Here is a 20,537-nt window from a genome sequence, read left to right on the forward strand (position 1 = left end):
GTATATATGTATATATATACATGTATATATATATATATATATATATGTGTGTGTATGTGCGTGTGTCGTCCTATTTCCTGATTAACTTGCGTGATCAATTCAATTTCTTGAGATTTTAAGATATTTGACCCAACGCTGGATTCCTGATGTAGAATATTTGTATAGAAATTCCGTTTAGATTACTTTAAACTTTAATGAGACAGGATTTTTATATTGTATTATAAATAAGTTGTTACCACAGCTATATTTATTTACGACAGCTTGTTAATCTAATTAAATGTACGCTTTTTATGAACCATGTAATCAAGGATAAAAACATTTTGTAGGAAAACTTCATTGCTTTCTCATACGTAATTCCTAAAATAATTTAGAGGAATCAGTGTATATAATATACCAGTTACATTTAGTATATATATGACAAATCTGTTTTTTATATTAATAGTTTATATAGGACATATTTGTTTTGACGGTGTTGCTGTTTTAGAATGATATATTGTTAATTTATTTTCATCATTTATTTATTTGCTTATTTCTTTTCTCACTGGGCTATTTTTCCTATTGGAGGCCTTGGGCTTTATAGCATCTTGCTTTTTCAACTAGGATTGTAGCTTGGCTAGTAATAATAATAATGATAATAATCATGATTATGATGGACTTGCTCTTTATTCTTGCGATATACCAGCTTGGTTCATAGTTGTATATATTATGTTGATTTCCTTTTTGGGTAATGTGTTGCTTATCAATTTTGATGCTGAAAATAAAGTTGGATGAATTTTGATTTTCATACGATTAGAAACTTTTTTTTTGTATTTTTGATAAATGAACAATGATCATTATTTTTCAGGATTTCTGTTTATGTAGAGGTATTATTACTGTTTAGGATTGTGGTGGCCGATGTGGTAACGTCCCTGACTGGTGAACGCCAGACTGGGGTTCGAGTCCCGCTCAAACTCGTTAGTTCCTTTGGGCGCTGCAACCAAAGGAGCTAAGGATTGGATGTTTAGGGGGAGCCTCTAGGTCCACACGCTGATTCACCAGCAGCTATTACCTGGCCCTCCTTGGTCCTAGCTTGGGTGGAGTGGGGTCTTGGTCGCTGATATTATGTATAGATGGTCAGTCTCTAGGGTATTGTCCTGCTCGATAGGGATATGTCACTGTCCCTTGCCTCTGCCATTCATGAGCGGCCTTTAAACATTTCAAGCTTCTTGTATACTCTATTGAATTTCCACATGAATCAAATTTTAAGAAATATTTGAAATACACAAAACGCTAATTTTTTTTTTCCTTTTCTCAAGATTATAAAGATGAAGTGTTTTTTTCTTGGTTAAAATTATAAGAGATGAAGTGCTTTACATAAATATTATCATATTGCCGAAGTTAAATGTTCATGTTATCATTAAAATACAAGTTTATTCATCTTTCTAGAAATTGGCTATCGAGGATTATTGAGGTATATTGTATACAATATACAAAAGTGTCTTGTGTATCATTGCCAACTAATGCCATCTTGATCTGTGTATACTGTATATATATATATATATATATATACACACACACACACATATATGTATATATATATATATATATATGTACATGTGTGTGTATGTATGTATGTATGTATATATATATATATATATATATATGATGAAAATTAACACCTTATCGTGTCAAATAGGAAAAGTTTCAATCTCACATTGGGATCGAATCCTAGTCTCTTCAAATGAAAAACTATAATGGTGTTAGGATGTAGGTTCCACTTCGTTTTGGCTTCTTCGGACCCAATGTGTGTTTGTGTTTAACGTACGCACTTCCCTCATCCAAATGAGAGTGGGTGATGACAGTGTTGAAAGGTTTAAAGGCCGCTCATGAATGGCAGATGTAAGGGACGGTGACATTGCCCTTACAAGCGGGACAATACACCAGAGACTAACCATATTACATATGATCAACGCCCAAGCCCCCTCTCCACCGTAGCTAGGACCAAGGAGGGCCAGGCAATGGCTGCTGATGACTCAGTAGATAGACTTGCAGGGTCCCCAAAACCCCCCATCCCTAGATCACAAGGATGGTGAGGTCGCAGCGACCAAATGAACTAACGAGTTTGAGCGGGACTCGATCTTTCTGTGCTTATATCGGTCTGTCTTACCATGTTGATCATCCATCTAAGTACTGACCAGACCCAGTGTTGCCCACCTTCTATCTGTTACCTTATTTCCTTTCCTCGCTGATCTGCTTCCCCTGTTGGAGGCTTTAGGCTTATAGCATTTTGTTTTTCCGACTAGGATTGTAGTTTAGCAAGTAATAATAATAATAATAATAATAATAATACATATGAATAGACAGGTACATGCATACAGAAAAATTTCTATTAATAGATAGATAGATTGAAAAATGTTGACATGATCTTTTTCATTTCCCTCACTCCGGAACTCGTCAGCTCTCACCCCAGAATCAGAAGGCGGAGATACCTCGAGTGTGACGTCACTTCCTTCACTTGAAGATGGAATTTTTCTCCCCCCCCCATCTATTACTGATTAAATATTTATTCAAGGAGAGAAAAGTGTAGCCATGATTCTATATTGAATGGACACTCTCTCTCTCTCTCTCTCTCTCTCTCTCTCTCTCTCTCTCTCTCTCTCTCTCTCTCTCTCTCTCTCTCTCTCTCTCTCTCTCTCTCTGCATCTAATATTCTGCACCGGCAATGAAACCAGGTGATTAAGGGAATGGAATTCTGGGGACAGATGGTGACACAGTGAAATTCTCTCTCTCTCTCTCTCTCTCTCTCTCTCTCTCTCCTCTCTCTCTCTCTCTCTCTCTCTCTCTCTCTCTCTCTTGCTGTGTGTGTGCTTTATTCGTCATTCGTCCAAATCTCTGCTCTATTCACCCAAACCTCTCTCTCTCTCTCTCTCTCTCTCTCATCTCTCTCTCTCCTCTCTCTCTCCTCTCTCTCTCTCTCTCTCTCTCTCTCTCTGCTTAATTCGTCATTCGTCCTAATCTCATTCTGTTCTATACATCCAAACCTTCCTAAGGCCCCCCCCCCTACTTTATTCGTCCTATTCTCTCTCACTGCTTTGTTCACCCAACCCCCCCCCCTCTCTCTCTCTCTCTCTCTCTCTCTCTCTCTCTCTCTCTCTCTCTCTCTCTCTCTCTCTCTGTATGTGTGTATGCTTTATTCGTCATTCGTCCTAATCTCTTACTCTGCTATATACATCCAAACATTTTTCAGCTCTCTCTCTCTCTCTCTCTCTCTCTCTCTCTCTCTCTCTCTCTCTCCTCTCTCTCTCTCTCTCTCTCTCTCCAGTAATAAAACACCCCCACGTACACTTTATTTCACTGTCGAAAAGATCTAAAAAAGCATTATCTCACGGTGGAAGCAAAATAAATATCCTTCCCCCTGGTTTCATTGTTGACGCTACGTGTCATTATCCAAAGAATTGCCATTAGTGTCCTTGCAAATTTATTATGGTAATATAGCATTCATGTCAATAGGTGTGAGTTTCTATTTGAAATGACGTAAATATCTCTTTAATAATTCTTTGCAAGAAGTGGCAAAACTCATAAGTGTCAGTGCCTTGTATCACTCGGAAATATAGAGTTTTTACTCGTAGAATAGGCGAGCACACATCATGGGTATTGATTATATGTATTGGGGCATAACGTCTATATATCAAAGTGCTTGTTATTCAAAATCTTATTTTATGATACGGTACAGAACTCCAACAGTTATTCCAGATATTAAAGCGTCAAGTTCAGTTCATAAGGAAGTGGTCCTTGACTTGATACTACTTGGCCAACTGAGAGATATACATTTCTGATTTTAAATCATTGTTTATTACACTTAACAATAATCGTAATTTTAATCAGAAAATCTCCGCAAATATATACTGTTCTCAGCCATATATCAGTAAAATACAAGCGACCGTGATTTTACCAAACTTTGTTATTATATTTTACAGGTTGATGACCGTAATATCACTCTTTTACATCAATAGGCTATATCAGTTTATTATAACGGTAAAGCCTGACAACATTTAATCCAGGATTTTTACGTCAATTTTTAACAGTCTGTTGTCTCTGGCTATTACATTATTAATTCTTAGATGTTCTAATTTGGTTTTTGGGTGGGTCATTACATTAGCCTATTTCGAGAGGACAATTTGCTTTTGGAGGGCCATTGCGTAAGCATTTTCTGACTTTAAACTATGCTTTATCCATCGTGAAGTTCAGTAAAACCCTTATCTTTGTGACGTTCCCCCAGGGTAAGGTAGAGATGATAATGCACTGATTGATTGTGTTATTATGTGTCACATTTACCAGGGGTGAATTCTGACGTAGAATGTGGCTCATGTTTCACACTGTGGGCTTTTGGGAAAGGGGTCATGAGGGGAGATTTGATTTATTCTAATGTATGTTTAGGTATGCCTAAGCTCTTAAAAAATTTCCGAGACTCCTCCAGAATTATTTCAGCTAATGAAAGTCATTACACAATTTATATTATATAGTAGATTTTAGCAACCTTCTTCTTCCCCACCGTTATCCTTACATTAAGGGTCGGTTGCCTGACGCGCAATTTCTAATGCCTTCGATCAAAGACATCCTCTTCCACCAAACCTCTTCTCTCCATATCATCCTTCACGTTATCTCGCCATCTTATTCTCTGCCTCCCTCTTGATCTTCTGCTAACAGGTTCCTCCCAAGCCCTCCCTAACTCCCTCCCCACCATCCATTCTCAACACATGCCCACACCATCTCAGTCGTGACACTCTTACCATCTCCGTAATCTTTACTACGCCTGCCATACTTAAAATTTCATCATTTTCCAATCTTTCAAATAGTGATATTCCCATAACCCACCTTAGGAATCTCAGCTTTGTTCTCTCAGGGTTTGCTTCGTCCGGCGTCAATGACCTCAGATGTCAGGATGCCTGAAAACTTTAAATCAATCAATCAATCCCCATTTCGTCTTAAAGCCCAAGTTTCTGATCCATACATTAACACGGGTCTTCATACTGTGCTATAGTCATGGGTAGTGCCATAGCCTCTGTACCATGGTCTTCCACTGCCTTGGGTTATAGTTCTCTTGCTTGAGGGTACAGTTGGGCACGGTATTTTATCTAATTTCTTTCCTCTTGCTTTGTGAAAGTTTTTATAGTTTATGTTTTAATGTTACTGTTCTTGAAATATTTTATTTTTTTTTCTGTTTCCTTTCCTCACTGGGCTATTTTCCCTATTGGAGCCCTTGGGCTTATAGCATCCTGCTCTTCCAACTAGGGTTATAGCTTAGCAAGTAATAATTATAATTAATTATAACTATAGATCTTGACTTTTACCTTGATTGGCATTTTCCTATTACCTACCACTCCTGCTACCTCCCTCCCATTTTCCCCATGCTGCTTTTATCCTGTTTTCAATTTCAACCTCACATCCTCCCTCCTGATTTATATTATATCCCAGGTGTCTAAATTTTAGCAACCGTAACTCTTCTATTTTCAATTACAATTAACAATTATTTTTCAAATGCCATATATTTTTCACGGAAGTGAACAGTATAAGATTTATTTTCCTAATGTAAGAAATTTCATTAGTTATATAAAAAAAAATCTTATTTAAAAAAAGGGACAAATTTGTATAATGTATAATGTTATTTAGCTATTGTATAAATGAATAGTGCATTATATGACTTCTTATTAATTATGACAGAAGCCACGTCATTCCAGAGAAATAACTAATGTAATTATATTGCTTCTCTTCGATTCTGTCCCATTATTAATGTTTTGTCCACATCATATACCATATAGATCAGATATTAAACAAAAGACATCAAAGAATACCAGTTCAGATGTATTGTTTATTTTATGAGAGTTTGGGGTGGATGGGAGAGAATGAATTGATACTCGTTGATTGAAAATTCAATTAGATATTCCAGTGCAAAAGGTTGAATTTTTCTGTTTCTATTGCTGTGTCTTTAGAGTTATTTAGCTGCAATAACTAGCTTTTTGTAACTTAGAAATGTCGAACATTATATTTTATAGGATAACTAAGGCTCTTTTAAATTAGTGTTCATCACATTTAGGTCACCTCTTATACCCTTACTATAGGTGTTTTTTTTTTTTTTTTTTTTTTTTTTTTTTTTTTTTTTTTTTTTTTTTTTTTTTGTGAGGCACATTTGCACTGACTCGCAGGGGTGCCCTTTTAGCTGGGAAAAGTTTCCTAATAGCTGATTGGTTGGAAGTATTTTTGTCCGAATACTTCCGACCAATCAGCTATCAGGAAACTTTTGCGAGCTAAAAGGGCATCCCTGCTAATCTGTGCAAATCTGCCTTACCAAAAAAAAAAAGAAAAAAAAAGTGACTGAATATTAAGATTGATATGTGCACACGCATGCACGTGCACACACACAGATTCAACCCATCCCACCCCCCACCCCCATTCCTAACTACAACCCCTCTTACCAGGGTACGACTACTCCATTTTCCCATACTCGAGGGACGGGCTGAGTCTGGCAATACCATTGATCGCTTTCAACCATAAACTTTAAAGATATTTGTCAGCGTGTTCAACTTGAAAACATTTGCTGCAAGTTTGAACTTTTGAAGTTCTACGAATTCAACCACCTTATTAGGAAGATCACTTCCACAATCTGGTCACAGCTGGAATAAAACTTGTAGAATAGTCCTTACTGTGTAGTTCTGAGCCTCATGATGGAGAAGGACTGACTATTAGAGTTACTGTATACCTATACTCAATTCATTTTAATGAGGCGCATTTGCACCGACTCGCAGGGGGGTGCCCTTTTAGCTCTGAAAAGTTTCCTTATAGCTGATTGGTTAGAATTATTTTGTTAAACCAATCAGCTAGCAGGAAACGTTTCAGAGCTAAAAGGGCACCCCTGCGAGTCAATGCAAATGCGCCTCATAAAAAGAGAGAGAGAGAGAGAGAGAGAGAGAGAGAGAGAGAGAGAGAGAGGAGAGAGAGAGAGAGGAGAGAGAGAGAGAGAGAGAGAGAGAGAGAGAGTATAAAAAATTATTATAAAAAATTGAGTATAGGCTATAACCATTAAACTACATTGTTGAATTACGTCGTTACCTGTGAAGTGTTTTACCAAGGTGGTCTCTTTCTTTTATATCATTCTACATCATTTATTATGAATCAAGGGTCATCAAAGATTGGTGGTAATGAAATTTATGAAAATACTGAATATTTATGAAGCGGAAATCTCATTTACTTCTGGAAAAAGCATCAGGTGATTTGATTAAAGCCTCACGTGTGGACCAGATTCCACATTAGGTGTCTGATTTGCATAATGTTAATACACGTTCGTCGGGGCGGGTCGTTTTTAATTATGAATTAATTATCATCGGCCGTTGGCCGGAAATCGCTATTTATGGGCCCCCGGGATGAAACAGTATATGCATCCGTCAATTTCATCTGAAAATTTCCTAATTTTAGGGTTTATTATTACTACTTACTACTACTACTACTACTACTACTACTACTACTACTACTACTACTACTACTACTACTACCACCTAAGTTGGAAACGTAGGATGCTATAAAAACACAAGGGCTCCTGCATGGAAAAATAGCCCAGTGAGTAAAGGAAATAAGAAAATAAATAAACTACAAGAGAAGTAAATGAACAATTGAAATAAAATATTTCAAGAACAGTAAACACACTAAAATATGTCTTTCATTTACAAATGATAAATCTTCAAAAAAAAAAAAAAAAAAAAAAAAAAGTATGTCTGAATGTACCCTCAAGCAAGAGAAACCTGCATCATATATTTTTATTCAAATTCATATTGTTAAGTGAATACGTTGTTAAGGCCTCAGAGGATTGTAATGTGCTACATCTCACTCTGAGGAAGTGTACCTTATCCCACCCTTACTGAGAGGAGTTTCAGTGTGTAGCCCCGCCGACCATTGATGCCATCTCTCCCTACACTTATCTTGTTTGGTCACTCTCCGCGGAGAAAGGGTGTGCTAAGAATTCATGTGTCCGACTGTACATAGAAGGTTTAATTTCTATACTAAGGACAGAGCATGACTTATGTTGTTTTGTATTCACTCACCTCTTCATATATGGTTGAGATTGACGATATGTTTTAGGTTTCATTATCACATTGTCCTCAGCGAAAGTAAGTTTTATTGTGGATTTTCAGTACCATCTCTCTCTCTCTCTCTCTCTCTCTCTCTCTCTCTCTCTCTCTCTCTCTCTCTCTCTCTCTCTCTCTTATTTGTTGTTGGTGAGGATCTAATTGGGATAGTTAGTGACTGGAAACGGTATGCTTAACGAGCTATTGCTCGATGTTTCGAAAACAAAATTGTTTTTTTTATTATAGATTTCTTGGTAATTGATACTTTGGGTTTAAAAGTAGAAATTCGACTGCCTATGTCTACTAGAATTTAGTATTAGATTTTAGATTATTTATACATAAAGACAGTAGTACGCTTATAGCCTTATATTTATGTATGAGGCACTACTTCCCATACGTGATCGGTGTGTCCTCAACAGAACCAGAGCTGGTGTTGCCAGAACAGGTGGCAATCTGGTCAAATGTGGTTGTAATGGCCGATGTGGTAACGTCCCTGACTGTTGAAGACCAGACTGGGATTCGAGTCCCGCTCAAACTCAGTAGTTTCTTTGGTCTCTGCAACCTCACTATCCTTGTGAGCTAAGGAAGGGGCGTTTTGGGGGAGCCTATAGGTCTATCTTCTGAGTCATAGCTTGTGTGGGAGGGGGCTTGCGTGCATAACATATTGTATATATATATGGTCAGTCTCTAGGACATTGTCCTGTTCGATAGGGCAGTGTCACTGTCCCTTGCCTCTGCCATTCATGAGTGGCCTTTGAACCCTTTAAAATTGACCTTCAAAATTGGCCAGTCCTGCAAATTGGAGAAAATACCCAGACACTCAATCAGATTTCTCTGATCGTACCCACTATCTCATAATTTGTACAACTCTGACATAGTGTCGATGGAAGAACGCTTAAATGGTTTGTTGTTTTACATGGTATGCTATGATTGAGAAGTTATCTTACATGATTGTCAAAGAGGACGTCTTTTACGACTGTATTCTCTTTTTTTTCTGCTCCTCTGAAAAGCGAAAAGATTATATGCTGTACACTTCCCTATCGTTATTCAAAGTAAAAAAAAAACTCACGGGATATGCCCACGCCTAAAGCAGTTGCCAACCAGTTTATCTTTTTAAGATTTCTCTTATATTATTGGATCTCATCTCAGGAATCATAGCCAATGCTAATGCTATTTTGTTATGTTGATCAAAGTAAATGGCTGTGTCATTTCACCCATTTAAAATAGATCGATTCTATTTCATTATGCGTGCGCCGTGGGAGAAGGGCCTTCGAAGGTAGCGACTTCAGCCGGCAGCGTTACAAACCCAATGTAGCAGTTTTTGTATGGTATGCCGTGGTTTACTCTGATTTGCGTCTTTGTGGGATCTGCAATCTGGTTTTTCCTGCAAGTAGGACTTGAAACAATGCCCTTGAGATAGGGATTTCAGTCCTGTATCAGAGATAATGGATGCTAGTCCGTTGTCAGAGATGATGAATATAAGTCTGTTACCAGAGATAATGGATATCTGTCCGTTGTCAGATAATGGATATTAGAACGTTGTCGGAGATAATGGTTATTATTCCGTTGTCAGAGATAATGGATATCAGTCCGTTGTCAGAGATATTGGATATCAGTCCGTTATCAGTGATAATGGATATCAGTCCGTTGTCAGAGATAATGGATATCAGTCTGTTGTCAGAGATATTGGGTATCAGTCCGTTATCAGTGATAATGGATATCAGTCCGTTGTCAGAGATAATGGATGTCAGTCCGTTGTCAGAGATAATGGATAATATTCCGTTATCAGAGATGATGGGTATCAGTCCCGTTATCAGAGATAATGGATATTAGAACGTTGTCAGAGTTAATGGATATTATTATTATTATTATTATTATTATTATTATTATTAATATTATTATTATTTATTATTACATGCTAAGCTACAGCCCTAGTTTGAAAAGCAGGATGCTATAAGCCCAGTGAGGAAATGAGATAATGGATATCAGTTCGTTATCAGAGATAGTGGATATCAGTCCGTTATCACCTCTTCAGCAGGGGCTTAGAACGCCATGATTCATCTTCCTTCCAATACCTGTGACTGTGATTAGACAGCCGTCCTCTTCATTTGTCATTTCAGGAACTCGTCAGATTAATGATGGTTTTTAATTAGATTTATTTCTTTTAATTAAAGAGACAAATTATCTTCGAGTTTCATGTTATTTATTTGTAACGTAAATAATGCTTGTAATTAATGAACTATGTGTATGGAATATTTATGATGTTATATAAGTTCTATTTTTGCATTATTCAGCTTTATGAAACTAGATAATATTATGGCAAACCTGAATTAGGTGAGTGATGATGAGCTGTAGTCATTACCAAGTAAGTAAATGAATTACTGATAAAAGTAATTGGATAAGGATGTAGAGAACAAAAGCAATCAGATAGACGAAGGTAGATAGAGGTCATAAAGAATTAAGATTTATTATTACCTCTTGAGTAATATTACTTTGTTTTTTAATAAGATTGCTATATAGTTCAAGTAAAAGGGTACCATTTCTAGTATGTTTATTTTCTTGAAAATATACAATAACAAGTCGATAGTCTTCAGATTTTGAAAATACTAATGTTTTTGCTTCCATAAAAAACTTTCACAATTTAAGAATATGATTAACCACCAGATATTGTGAAAATGATTTGTGAAAGTTTTTTAAGAATAAGATTAACCACCAGATAATGTGAAAATGACATGTGAAAGTTTTTTTTTAAGAATAAGAATAACCACCAGCTATTGTGAAAATAACTTGTGAAAGTTTTTTAAAGGATAAGATTAGCCACCAGCTATAGTTTACTGTAGGCTCTAGAGCCTTAAAATATACGGCCCCAAGACTATACAATAAGCTCCCACGAGACATCCGGAAAATTGAAGATATTAAGTCTTTCAAGAGGAAACTGAAGACACTTATTCTGCTGGTGTTTCGATAGTGTTGATCTAACAGTAAGCGAGCAGTGCGCATTGTGAAATGTTAAATGCTCTCGAATGAACATCATATCTAAGCGAATTGTTACATATTGTCCAACCAACGAATCGTCCTGACACGAGAATAGTTACAGATGGTTTTAAACTATCAGAACCTAGAAATATGTCTACTGTAGGCGCCAGAGCCTTTAAGTATGCGGCCCCGAGACTATACAATAAGCTCCCACGAGACATCCGAATGATTGAAGACATTAAGGCTTTCAAGAGGAAACTGAAGACTTTCTTATTCCATGAGTCGTATGACAGTGACGATATAACAGTAAATGAGCAATACTGGATATGAAATGTTGAATACTCAGAACTTACTTGTTTTGGGTTTAAATCCAACCCTCCACTGAAGTCGAGTGAATTACTTATCGGGCGGGTCCATATCAATCATCTAACGAAACATTTTCATTATAACTTATACAATTCTTTGATTGTAGAATCTTCCAAATCATATGATCTTGTGAAAAGTAGTCTTTAGTTTTAAATTCAATTGATCCCTTTAAGTCCTTCATTTCAGTTGGCAGTTTATTATAATGTCTAGGAGCACAGTAGCTAAAAGCCCTTTCACCAAATTTAATTTTTGTTCTTGGTTCAGATAGTCTATGTTTGTCACTCACGTGTCTTATGGAAACATTTGTTTCTAGTTCTAGTTTGTTCAGGCATTCTTTTAGATATTTTGGTTCAGTATTTTTAAACGTTAGTAAGAGTAGCTTACTATAATGACAGTGGGAGGTCCTGTAGAGAGTGGGGTTCCCCTGCTGTATGGGACCGGAAAAGCAGCCGTCAGAATTAAGTAAAACGACCGTGGAAGTCCTGTAGGGAGTGGGGTTCCTCTTCTGTATACGACCATATAAGTACCCCTTAAAGTAAAGTAAGTAAATAAAATGACTTTTGAAAGTTTTTAATACTGCAGATAATTACATCATTGAAACATTTTCGATGGGCGATGATGACATTTATTCTTCTTCTTCTTCTTCTTCTTCTTCTTCTTCTTCTTCTTCTTATTATTATTATTATAATTCTTCTTCTTCTTCTTCTTATTATTATTATTATTATTATTATTATTATTATTAGCTAAGCTACAACCCTGGTTGGAAAAGCAGGATGCTATAAGCCCCAGCGCCCCAAGAAAGAAAAATAGCCCAATGAGGAAAGTAAACATGGAAATTAGTAATCTACAAGAAAAGTAACAATATAGATCTTTCATATATAAACTACAAAAAACCCGACTATTTATTCAGCTAATGGAGTCACAAAACTCACATCCCACGCCTAGGAGCCATGACGTCACCTATGACGTCATGTGTGTGCATTCCACTTGGTCAATGCTGCTTTTTAATTTTTGATATGGGCCAAATAATTGGATAAGACAAGTTTAATTTTCTTGCTTTATTTGATTAATTCATTTGATTATCTTGATGCAATAGTAATTTAGTACCTCTTGTTACAGTTACATAGGTTTGGAAAATAATTATTGAACTAGTTTTAGTGTAATGTAAATAAAGGCATGTAATACTACTTGTGTATGTGTAGTGTATGTAGGTAATATAGGTATTATATGTAGCCCTTGTATTTATTATTTGTAAATTGCGTTCAACGTTCTACGTATGAAACTGGTTGTACCGATTATTACTATTATTATTATTATTATTATTATTATTATTATTATTATTATTATTATTATTATTATTATTATTATTATTATTATTATTATTATTTCCATTCCTAGTTTGAAAAACAGGATGCTATAAGCCCAATCAAAATATTCTAAGAAGAGTAACAACTGTAAAATAAATCATTCATATATAACCAATGAAAACTTGAAGGAAAAACAAGAAGAGAAATACGATAGAATAATGTATCCGAATGTACCCGAGTGTATCCTCAAGCAAGAGAGGGCTCTACCACAAGATGGCGGAAGACTATGGTACAGAGGCTATGGCACTACCTAAGACTAGAGAACAATGGTTTGATTTTGAAGTGTCCTTCGAGAAGAGCTGCTTACCATAGGTAAAGAGTCTCTTTTACCCTTACCAAGAGGAAAGGAGCCACTGAGCAATTAGCCTACAATGCAATAGTAGAATTGTTTGGTTATCTCAGAGTTATCAGGTGTATAAGGGCAGAGGAGAATGTGAAAAGAATAAGCCAGATTATTCGGTGTATGTGTATCTTTCTACAAGCTGTTTAACCTGGAAACGTGCACAACTTCAAGAATTCTGATGTCACAGACTTAGCACGGTTCATTTGGAGTACCCAGAAAACAAATGTTGCTGATTAAAATGTGATAATATTGAAGGTTTCCAAATATATCATTTGATTTATGAATTGGTAATATCTTTTGCAATTGGGAGAATAGACAGAATTCATATTCTTAAGAAACAAGAGATTTTGATATATGACTTAGTCAGTATTTCATAGTTGACCCCTGGAAATTTTCTACTAAAGAAATGAAACGCATATGTAGGTTTATTTTATTTGAATCAATTTCTCCCTCTTCCTTTCATTCTTGCGAAAGCAATATTGAATTTGAATAGTAATTTAATTTGTAACTGTTCTCCTAGACCTAGTGTACTAAAGTTAAGTTAGCATACAATTGTTAACTTGAAACCACATTGCAACCTAAAAGGGAGGTTTCGCCAGTGGAATGGTAAATGTTGTTGTGTGCCAGACACCCAAGAGATTATATTCTGCCACCGATAAGATAAAGAGAATATTTTCAGATAAGGAATCAATCTCCTCCGTCACTCTAGGTAATAAAACGCTCATCACTCTCACTTGTAGAAAACCGGATGTTTATCTTTGGGACGTTCGCAATATCTTAATTTTTTATATAATGTTAAAAAGTATTCTATCAAAACTGTAAAATTGCGTTATGATTTTTAGTTTGTTTTTACACCGCCACCCCCCTATTTCATGGTGTTTGCAGTGACCCGAGATAAGGACGCGTGTTATCAGCTAGGCGATAAGAAAATACTTCGCTTTGGCACATTTGGCAGTCCATTTCCTGTGGCTTTTTTGCGTTGGTAGGTGTGACTGCGCGCGAATCCTGTCGGAAACATTACCATTTCTTGTTAAACGGTGCACGCTGAAATGTATGTGTAAGCTTTGGACATATTTAAATCACAGTCGTCATAATTGGAATGCAACGAAGTGTTTAATTAGCTGGAAATAATGGCAACTGTCTCGTTCGTCTGAACTCCTCTTGTGAGGAATGGCTGGGAGCGACGAACGCAAGAAGTGTCGATATGAACATTTGAAAAATGAGTAGAAACACGAAAGGCCAGCAGGTCGTGGAAGGTAGGATATGTGCTTCAAGTATTTAGAGTAGATGTTAAAATCTTTTACTTTGGGCCTGTTTTTTGGTTCGCTTTGGTTCTCGGGTCTAGGAGAGTCATTTAGCAGGTCGTGGAAGGTATGTGACTCTAGTACTTAGAGTAGATATTATTGAAATATTTTACTTTTGTCGTGTTTTTTGTTTGTTTGTTTGTAGTGGCTTCCACTACAAACCATTGTTTGGTTCTCGGGTCTAGGAGAGTCGTTTAGCAGGTCGTGGAGGGTATGTGCTTTTAGTACTTAGAGTAGATATTAAGATAGTTTACTATGGACGTGATTTTTGTTCGTTTGTAGTGGCTTCCACTACAAGTCAGTGTTTGGTATTCAGGTCTTCACTTGAAAATTTTCCGTAAAAATCCTTGCGTAAATGTTGCCAGACTTTTACGGTTTTAATGGCGGATATATTGACGTAAAAAGGGTGATATTACGGCCACCAACCAGTAAAACATAATAAAAACGTATGGTAAAACCACGGTCGCCTGTATTTTACTGAAATACGGCTGAGAGCAGTAAATTTTTACGGAGAATTTATGATTAAAATTGCGGTTATTTATACCAGCGCAGGAGAGTCATTTACTTGAACTGGTGCGTCCATTTTATTTATTTCTTAATTATAATTATTTCGTTTTCTATATTTTAGCATTGTAGTACTTTATCGGCATTTGATTGTTTATATGGTGCTAGTATCTGACTCAGTTAAATTTATTTATTTCTTATTTATAATTATCTCGTTTTCCATATTTTAGCATTGTAGTACTTTATCGGTATTTGATTGTTTATATGGTGAATGTACAGTAGGTGCTTATGCCTGTCTCAGTTAATGTTGCAGTTCTTTTAGGCTTGTGCGGGATACTCACTTTACTTTACTTTACTTTAAAGGCTGCTTATCTGGTACCCTGTACAGCAGGGGAACCCTGCTCCCTACAGGACCTCTTTTGGTTGTTTTATGATGTTCATTTGGGAGCATTTAGCATTTCACAATGCGTATTGCTCGCTTACTGTTTGGTCATCACTCAAACTGGTGTTTCCATTTTATTTCTTAATTAATTATGATTAGTTATCTTCTTTTCTATATTTTTAACAATGGTCCCATTCTTTCTTTGTCGTCATTGATTGCATAGATGGTGTATTAATATAGGCGTTAGTACGTGACGCAGATAATGTTTCTACCTATCTGGGCAGCCTCACTCAGTTAATGTTGTTTCAATAACCCTGTGCTGAAATGAGACCATTTATATTTCACTATTGTGACGTTGTTATTGGGATTAAATTAGTCCTTGTTAGGCAATTCCCTTAAAGATAAACTATTCTATATGCAAGTACAGCAACTATCAAATCTTCCGTCTTTTCCGTGTTGAAGTTTATTACTCAGTGAAGTGTTTTTTGCGAAATCCCACCCAAAATGTTTTCCCGTAACGACTTGACATCAGCAGCGGACGTCAGCGCTGGTAATGTTGTTAGAGGGGACGCAAAGTCAATCAGGAAATTTATGGGTAGGTTAGCTTTGGTGTTCCTTTCTTAGATGTAGGAGGGAGAGGTGTACTTTATAAAATATTGAGGTGGATCTGAGATAGGAGGAGGGAAGATAAAAGCCTTTGTCTTATCTTGTTTATCCTTTTATTCCAATTCTTCCAATCTGAGAATGGTCGTAAAATAAATGAAATGAGTTGGGAGGGGAGGGGGGGGGGCGGCTCTTGGCAAGTGTTGATATTAAGGTATAGTTTTCACTTATTTATTTTAGAGTTTATAGAAAGTACTTTGGCATTTGATCTTCTGCCATTTTATTAGTAGAATACTAAGATCTATTGGTGGGATGGATTCTTAAGTGTTGAAAAACGTTGTATAAATAGTAATTTTCGTTAAATCGGAATGAACGAGGGTGAAGCTTATTGTGGTCGGCCCTAAAAATAAGTTTAGCTTGGAGGCAATTGATTAGCCTCGTCTGGGCCGAATATTTTTGGCTAAAAAGTTTTAATAGCTTTTTAGTGGATAAAGAAGTTTCTTGAAAGAGTTTAAACGAGAAAGCGAATAATAGTTTCAACTTCAAAACCAGTTAGATCGTTTGGAGTTATTTGATAGGTTTGTAAATTATTTTTTATTTTTGTCACTTTTCTGGGTACTTTCCTGTTATTGCCCCACCACTAATTTCCGGTAAAACCCCAATACTATATTCTTGTTATTGTTATTGCACCACCACGAATTTCCTGATATTAACATTATTATTTTTTTTTTCACCTTTTTAACCTAACCTAACCTATGTTGTTTAATGCATTTGTTTTATTACTTTTTGGAGTGGTGGTGCGATAATAAGAGAATACTATCTCGCTGGGGCAAAAACAGGAAAGTACCCTTTTCTGTTTGATTGTATTTTAATTTCCTTAAAGTATGATATCCTACGAACAGCTTTCGTCTTAATACTGTCCACTGTTTGAAATTAATCACCTGGGTTTATTATTTGCTCCGGAAAGGAATGGAATAATTATGGCCACAATTGTCCATTTTCCCTTCAGAAGGCTTTCTTGTTGTAATGGAGACAGTTTTAATATCCCGTAATACTTGGGAATATTTAAGAAGTTTTTGCAAGAACTTATATTTTCATAGATAGCTGAATTTTCAAGTTGTTTTTGCAAAAAGGAGTAGGAGATGATGAATAGAGGTATTGACTTGAAAGCTAAAGTCGACTGGCGATACCTAACTGAGGCCCTTTGCGTCAATAGGCCAAGGAGGAGATGATGATGATGCAAGAAGGTATAAATATTTTCATAGGTAGCTCGTTGTATTTGGCAAATGAAGACAGACGAGTTACGATGTGCGACTCCTGTGATCCTGGCGTCTCTTGGTCCAACTTGGGAGAAGGCGGAGTTGGCTGATTTGTTTCCACCTCTACCCCTTACGAGGTGCCAACGCAAGAGCCCGTGTCTTGCTATAGGCAGGGCAATATAATACCTACCATTCCACCCCCAGCAATTAGATCCTACGTTCGGGGGTCAACTTTTACAGATTTAAGCAAGATAATTCAGAATGTGCCGAGGGCACATTTGGTATAATCAAGTCACTCGTTTTGTTGTGTCGATTTACCTAATATTTTGTGCTTCCTGGGGGTCACCTTCACCGTCGAACGCGGTTCGACAGACAAGTGTTTGAAGTGATGTTCGAACGTGTCAACAGGGTATTTGGATATCGAACACGTTTGTCGAAGAGTTCGAAGAAAGTCTGCCTGACTTTTTTGGGCGGGGCGCCATTGTCCAAAACTCTTATGCGTTTATAGCCGACTCCACCTCTTCGAACCGTTTACCAAACAGGGTCGACAACCGGGTTCGGTAGTGTAAACCCCGCTTAAAACTATAAGACGGACTTTATCAATGTGCGTCGAACTGACTTTTGATACAAGAAGACCAAAAAGCAATATCAGTGAATCTAAGAAACGGCAGATGGTCAATAATTAGTTGGTAGAATACCACTGAACGTTTGAATACATAGATTAAGACCATTACTGAAATTTTACACATATTTTGAAGTTCGAATTGTTATGAGTTAGTATTTTTTATTGGGTGCAGAATTCAGGCATGGACTAGTAGGCTGCACGAGAAAAATAAATACGTTATATGTATATGTTTGAGTTTGTGTCAAATATGTATGTATGTATATATATATATATATATATACATATGCATATGTATGTGTGTGCGTGTGTGTCTGTATGTATGTATGTTTGTATATATATATATATATATATATACACACAAAAACAAACTTTTATGTATATCCACATGAGAGAGAGAGAGAGAGAGAGAGAGAGAGAGAGAGATTGTGCATGCATTCATCCTTGCTTCTTGTACTCTTCTCAAATTCTAATCTCAGCCTTCATGATATTTTGGGTTGGGTAAAGAAGGGAAAACTTGCCTTTCCCTCTCTGCTGGAAAACGGGAGATCGATTAATATCTCGTGATACAGAGACTGCGTAAGTGCACGCGAACTGAGTTTCGTCTTTCCTCGTTTTCCTCTCTAGTCATCTTTATCAAATTTCTCTCTCTCTCTCTCTCTCTCTCTCTCTCTCTCTCTCACTAAATGTCAGTAACACATTGTGACATTCAGGCTTACGATGATATTGGAACTCTAGTGGTTGTTTTTTATCCGTTTTATGCTATTGGTCTTTTGAGGTATCAGAATCTCTCTCTCTCTCTCTCTCTCTCTCTCTCTCTCTCTCTAAATGTCATTACATTAATTTTGACATTCATGTTTACGATGACATTGAAACTTTAGTGGTTTATATTTATTTTATACTATTGGTCTTTTGAGGTATCAGAATCTCTCTCTCTCTCTCTCTCTCTCTCTCTCTCTCTCAGCTGGTAATACAAAGACTATTGCGTTCGAATCTTGAGCAAGACGACTGGCGACAGATGAGTCGCTCTTAGAAATTGAGAATGCATCTGTTACTTTACTAATTTTAAAGGCTGCTTTGCTGGTCCTACTTACTTCAAGGAATGCTTTGCTGGTCCTACTTTTTTTAAAGGCTGCTTTGCTGGTCCTACTTACTTCAAGGAATGCTTTGCTGGTCCTACTTTTTTTAAAGGCTGCTTTGCTGGTCCTACTTACTTCAAGGAATGCTTTGCTGGTCCTACTTTTTTTAAAGGCTGCTTTGCTGGTCCTACTTACTTCAAGGAATGCTTTGCTGGTCCTACTTTTTTTAAAGGCTGCTTTGCTGGTCCTACTTACTTCAAGGAATGCTTTGCTGGTCCTACTTACTTTAAGAGCTGCTTTCCAGGTCTTACTTATTTTCAGGGCTACTTTCCAGGCTCTACTTACTCCAAGGAATGCTTTGCTGGTCATACTTACTTTAAGAGCTGCTTTCCAGGTCTTACTTATTTTCAGGGCTACTTTCCAGGCTCTACTTACTCCAAGGAATGTTTTGCTGGTCATACTTACTTTAAGAGCTGCTTCACAGGTCCTACTTATTTTCAGGGCTGCTTTCCAGGTCCAACTTACGTTCAGGGCTGCTTCCCAGGTCCTACTTATTTTAAGGGCTGCTTTTCAGGTCCTGCTTAGTTTCAGGGCTGCTTTCCTGGTCCTACCATGGAGGGAAACCCTACTCACTACAGGACCTACACATTCAATTAAACGTACACATTCTAAAGTATTTTGCATATAACGCTGCATAACTGGTGTTTATTGTCAGATCCACTTTATCGAAACACGTAGAGAACAAGAAATTCTCAGTTTCTTCTTGAACGAAATATAACTCGAATTTGAATTACTTTGTTGCCAACAGATTCAGTATTTACATAGCTAGTGAATTGGCCACTTATTGTTAATAGACCGTTGCAAGGCAAAGCTACGTTGGAAAAAGAGAGACGATTAACTAATTAGATTTACTCTATCGCGGTCAAAAACTAATACCACTGCGTTGGGTGGACCTCAATAGTGCAAATCCTCTCTCTCTCTCTCTCTCTCTCTCTCTCTCTCTCTCTCTCTCAGTGACCTTCTCTAGAATCAAGGGATTGTTGTATAGCTGTGGGCGGTTGGTGCTTACGAGAATAATGATGTTTTTGAATGCTTGGATTTAGATTGTACAGAATGCTGGTTTGCGGGGCGCTATTCCAGTGGGTGGAATTTAAGGTTTCGGACAGTCCGCTACCAAACGGTTTAGGTCATAGGTCCCGTCGACCTTTTTAGATTACGTCACGTTTGTTACTTGTGCTCGAATAAATGTATTGGTATTCCTTTTCTATGATTTTGTTTCCATTTGAAGTCATTATATTCTGATTTAGAAGCTCATGATAGAGACGACTGGCGAAATCTGACCGAGGCCATTTGCGTCAATAGGCGCAGTAGGAGATAATGATGATGATGATATTCTGTGATTTAAATTTTGGGCAATGATTAGTTTTCCAGTACTCTTACTTTGATATCACATTGTCAGTCATTAGTTTGTATACTCTCAGGAGAATCTTTAGTGTTGTTAAGGTTTATAAAACATGATTTGTTACATTATAATAGTCATCTGGTGCTCAAAAAAATAACAATCATTATTATGATTTTGTATTGCTTCCTGTGATTGTTCGAAATATCTCAAAAGTAAATAGATTTTTCTCTCTCG

At 36.8% G+C, this 20,537-nt stretch overlaps 1 protein-coding gene across 12 annotated transcripts in view; it reads left to right on the forward strand.

Moving 5' to 3' along the window:
* ATP8B (ATPase phospholipid transporting 8B) overlaps window positions 1-20,537 on the forward strand; it is a 753,209-nt gene that overhangs the window by 629,973 nt on the left and 102,699 nt on the right. Inside the window, exon 1 of one of the 12 annotated variants that reach the window (XM_068392500.1) lies at window positions 14,100-14,404. The exons of 10 other annotated variants lie outside the window; for them this stretch is intronic. In XM_068392500.1, the coding sequence (XP_068248601.1) occupies window positions 14,368-14,404 (37 nt within the window). In that variant the 5' untranslated portion in view covers window positions 14,100-14,367. Of the gene's footprint in view, window positions 1-14,099; window positions 14,405-14,491; window positions 14,520-20,537 lie in introns of those variants that run through there. One more of the 12 variants, XM_068392508.1, reaches the window with a different exon arrangement.

The sequence above is a fragment of the Palaemon carinicauda genome, chromosome 18, assembly GCF_036898095.1.
Source record: "Palaemon carinicauda isolate YSFRI2023 chromosome 18, ASM3689809v2, whole genome shotgun sequence".
Lineage (NCBI taxonomy): Eukaryota > Metazoa > Arthropoda > Malacostraca > Decapoda > Palaemonidae > Palaemon > Palaemon carinicauda.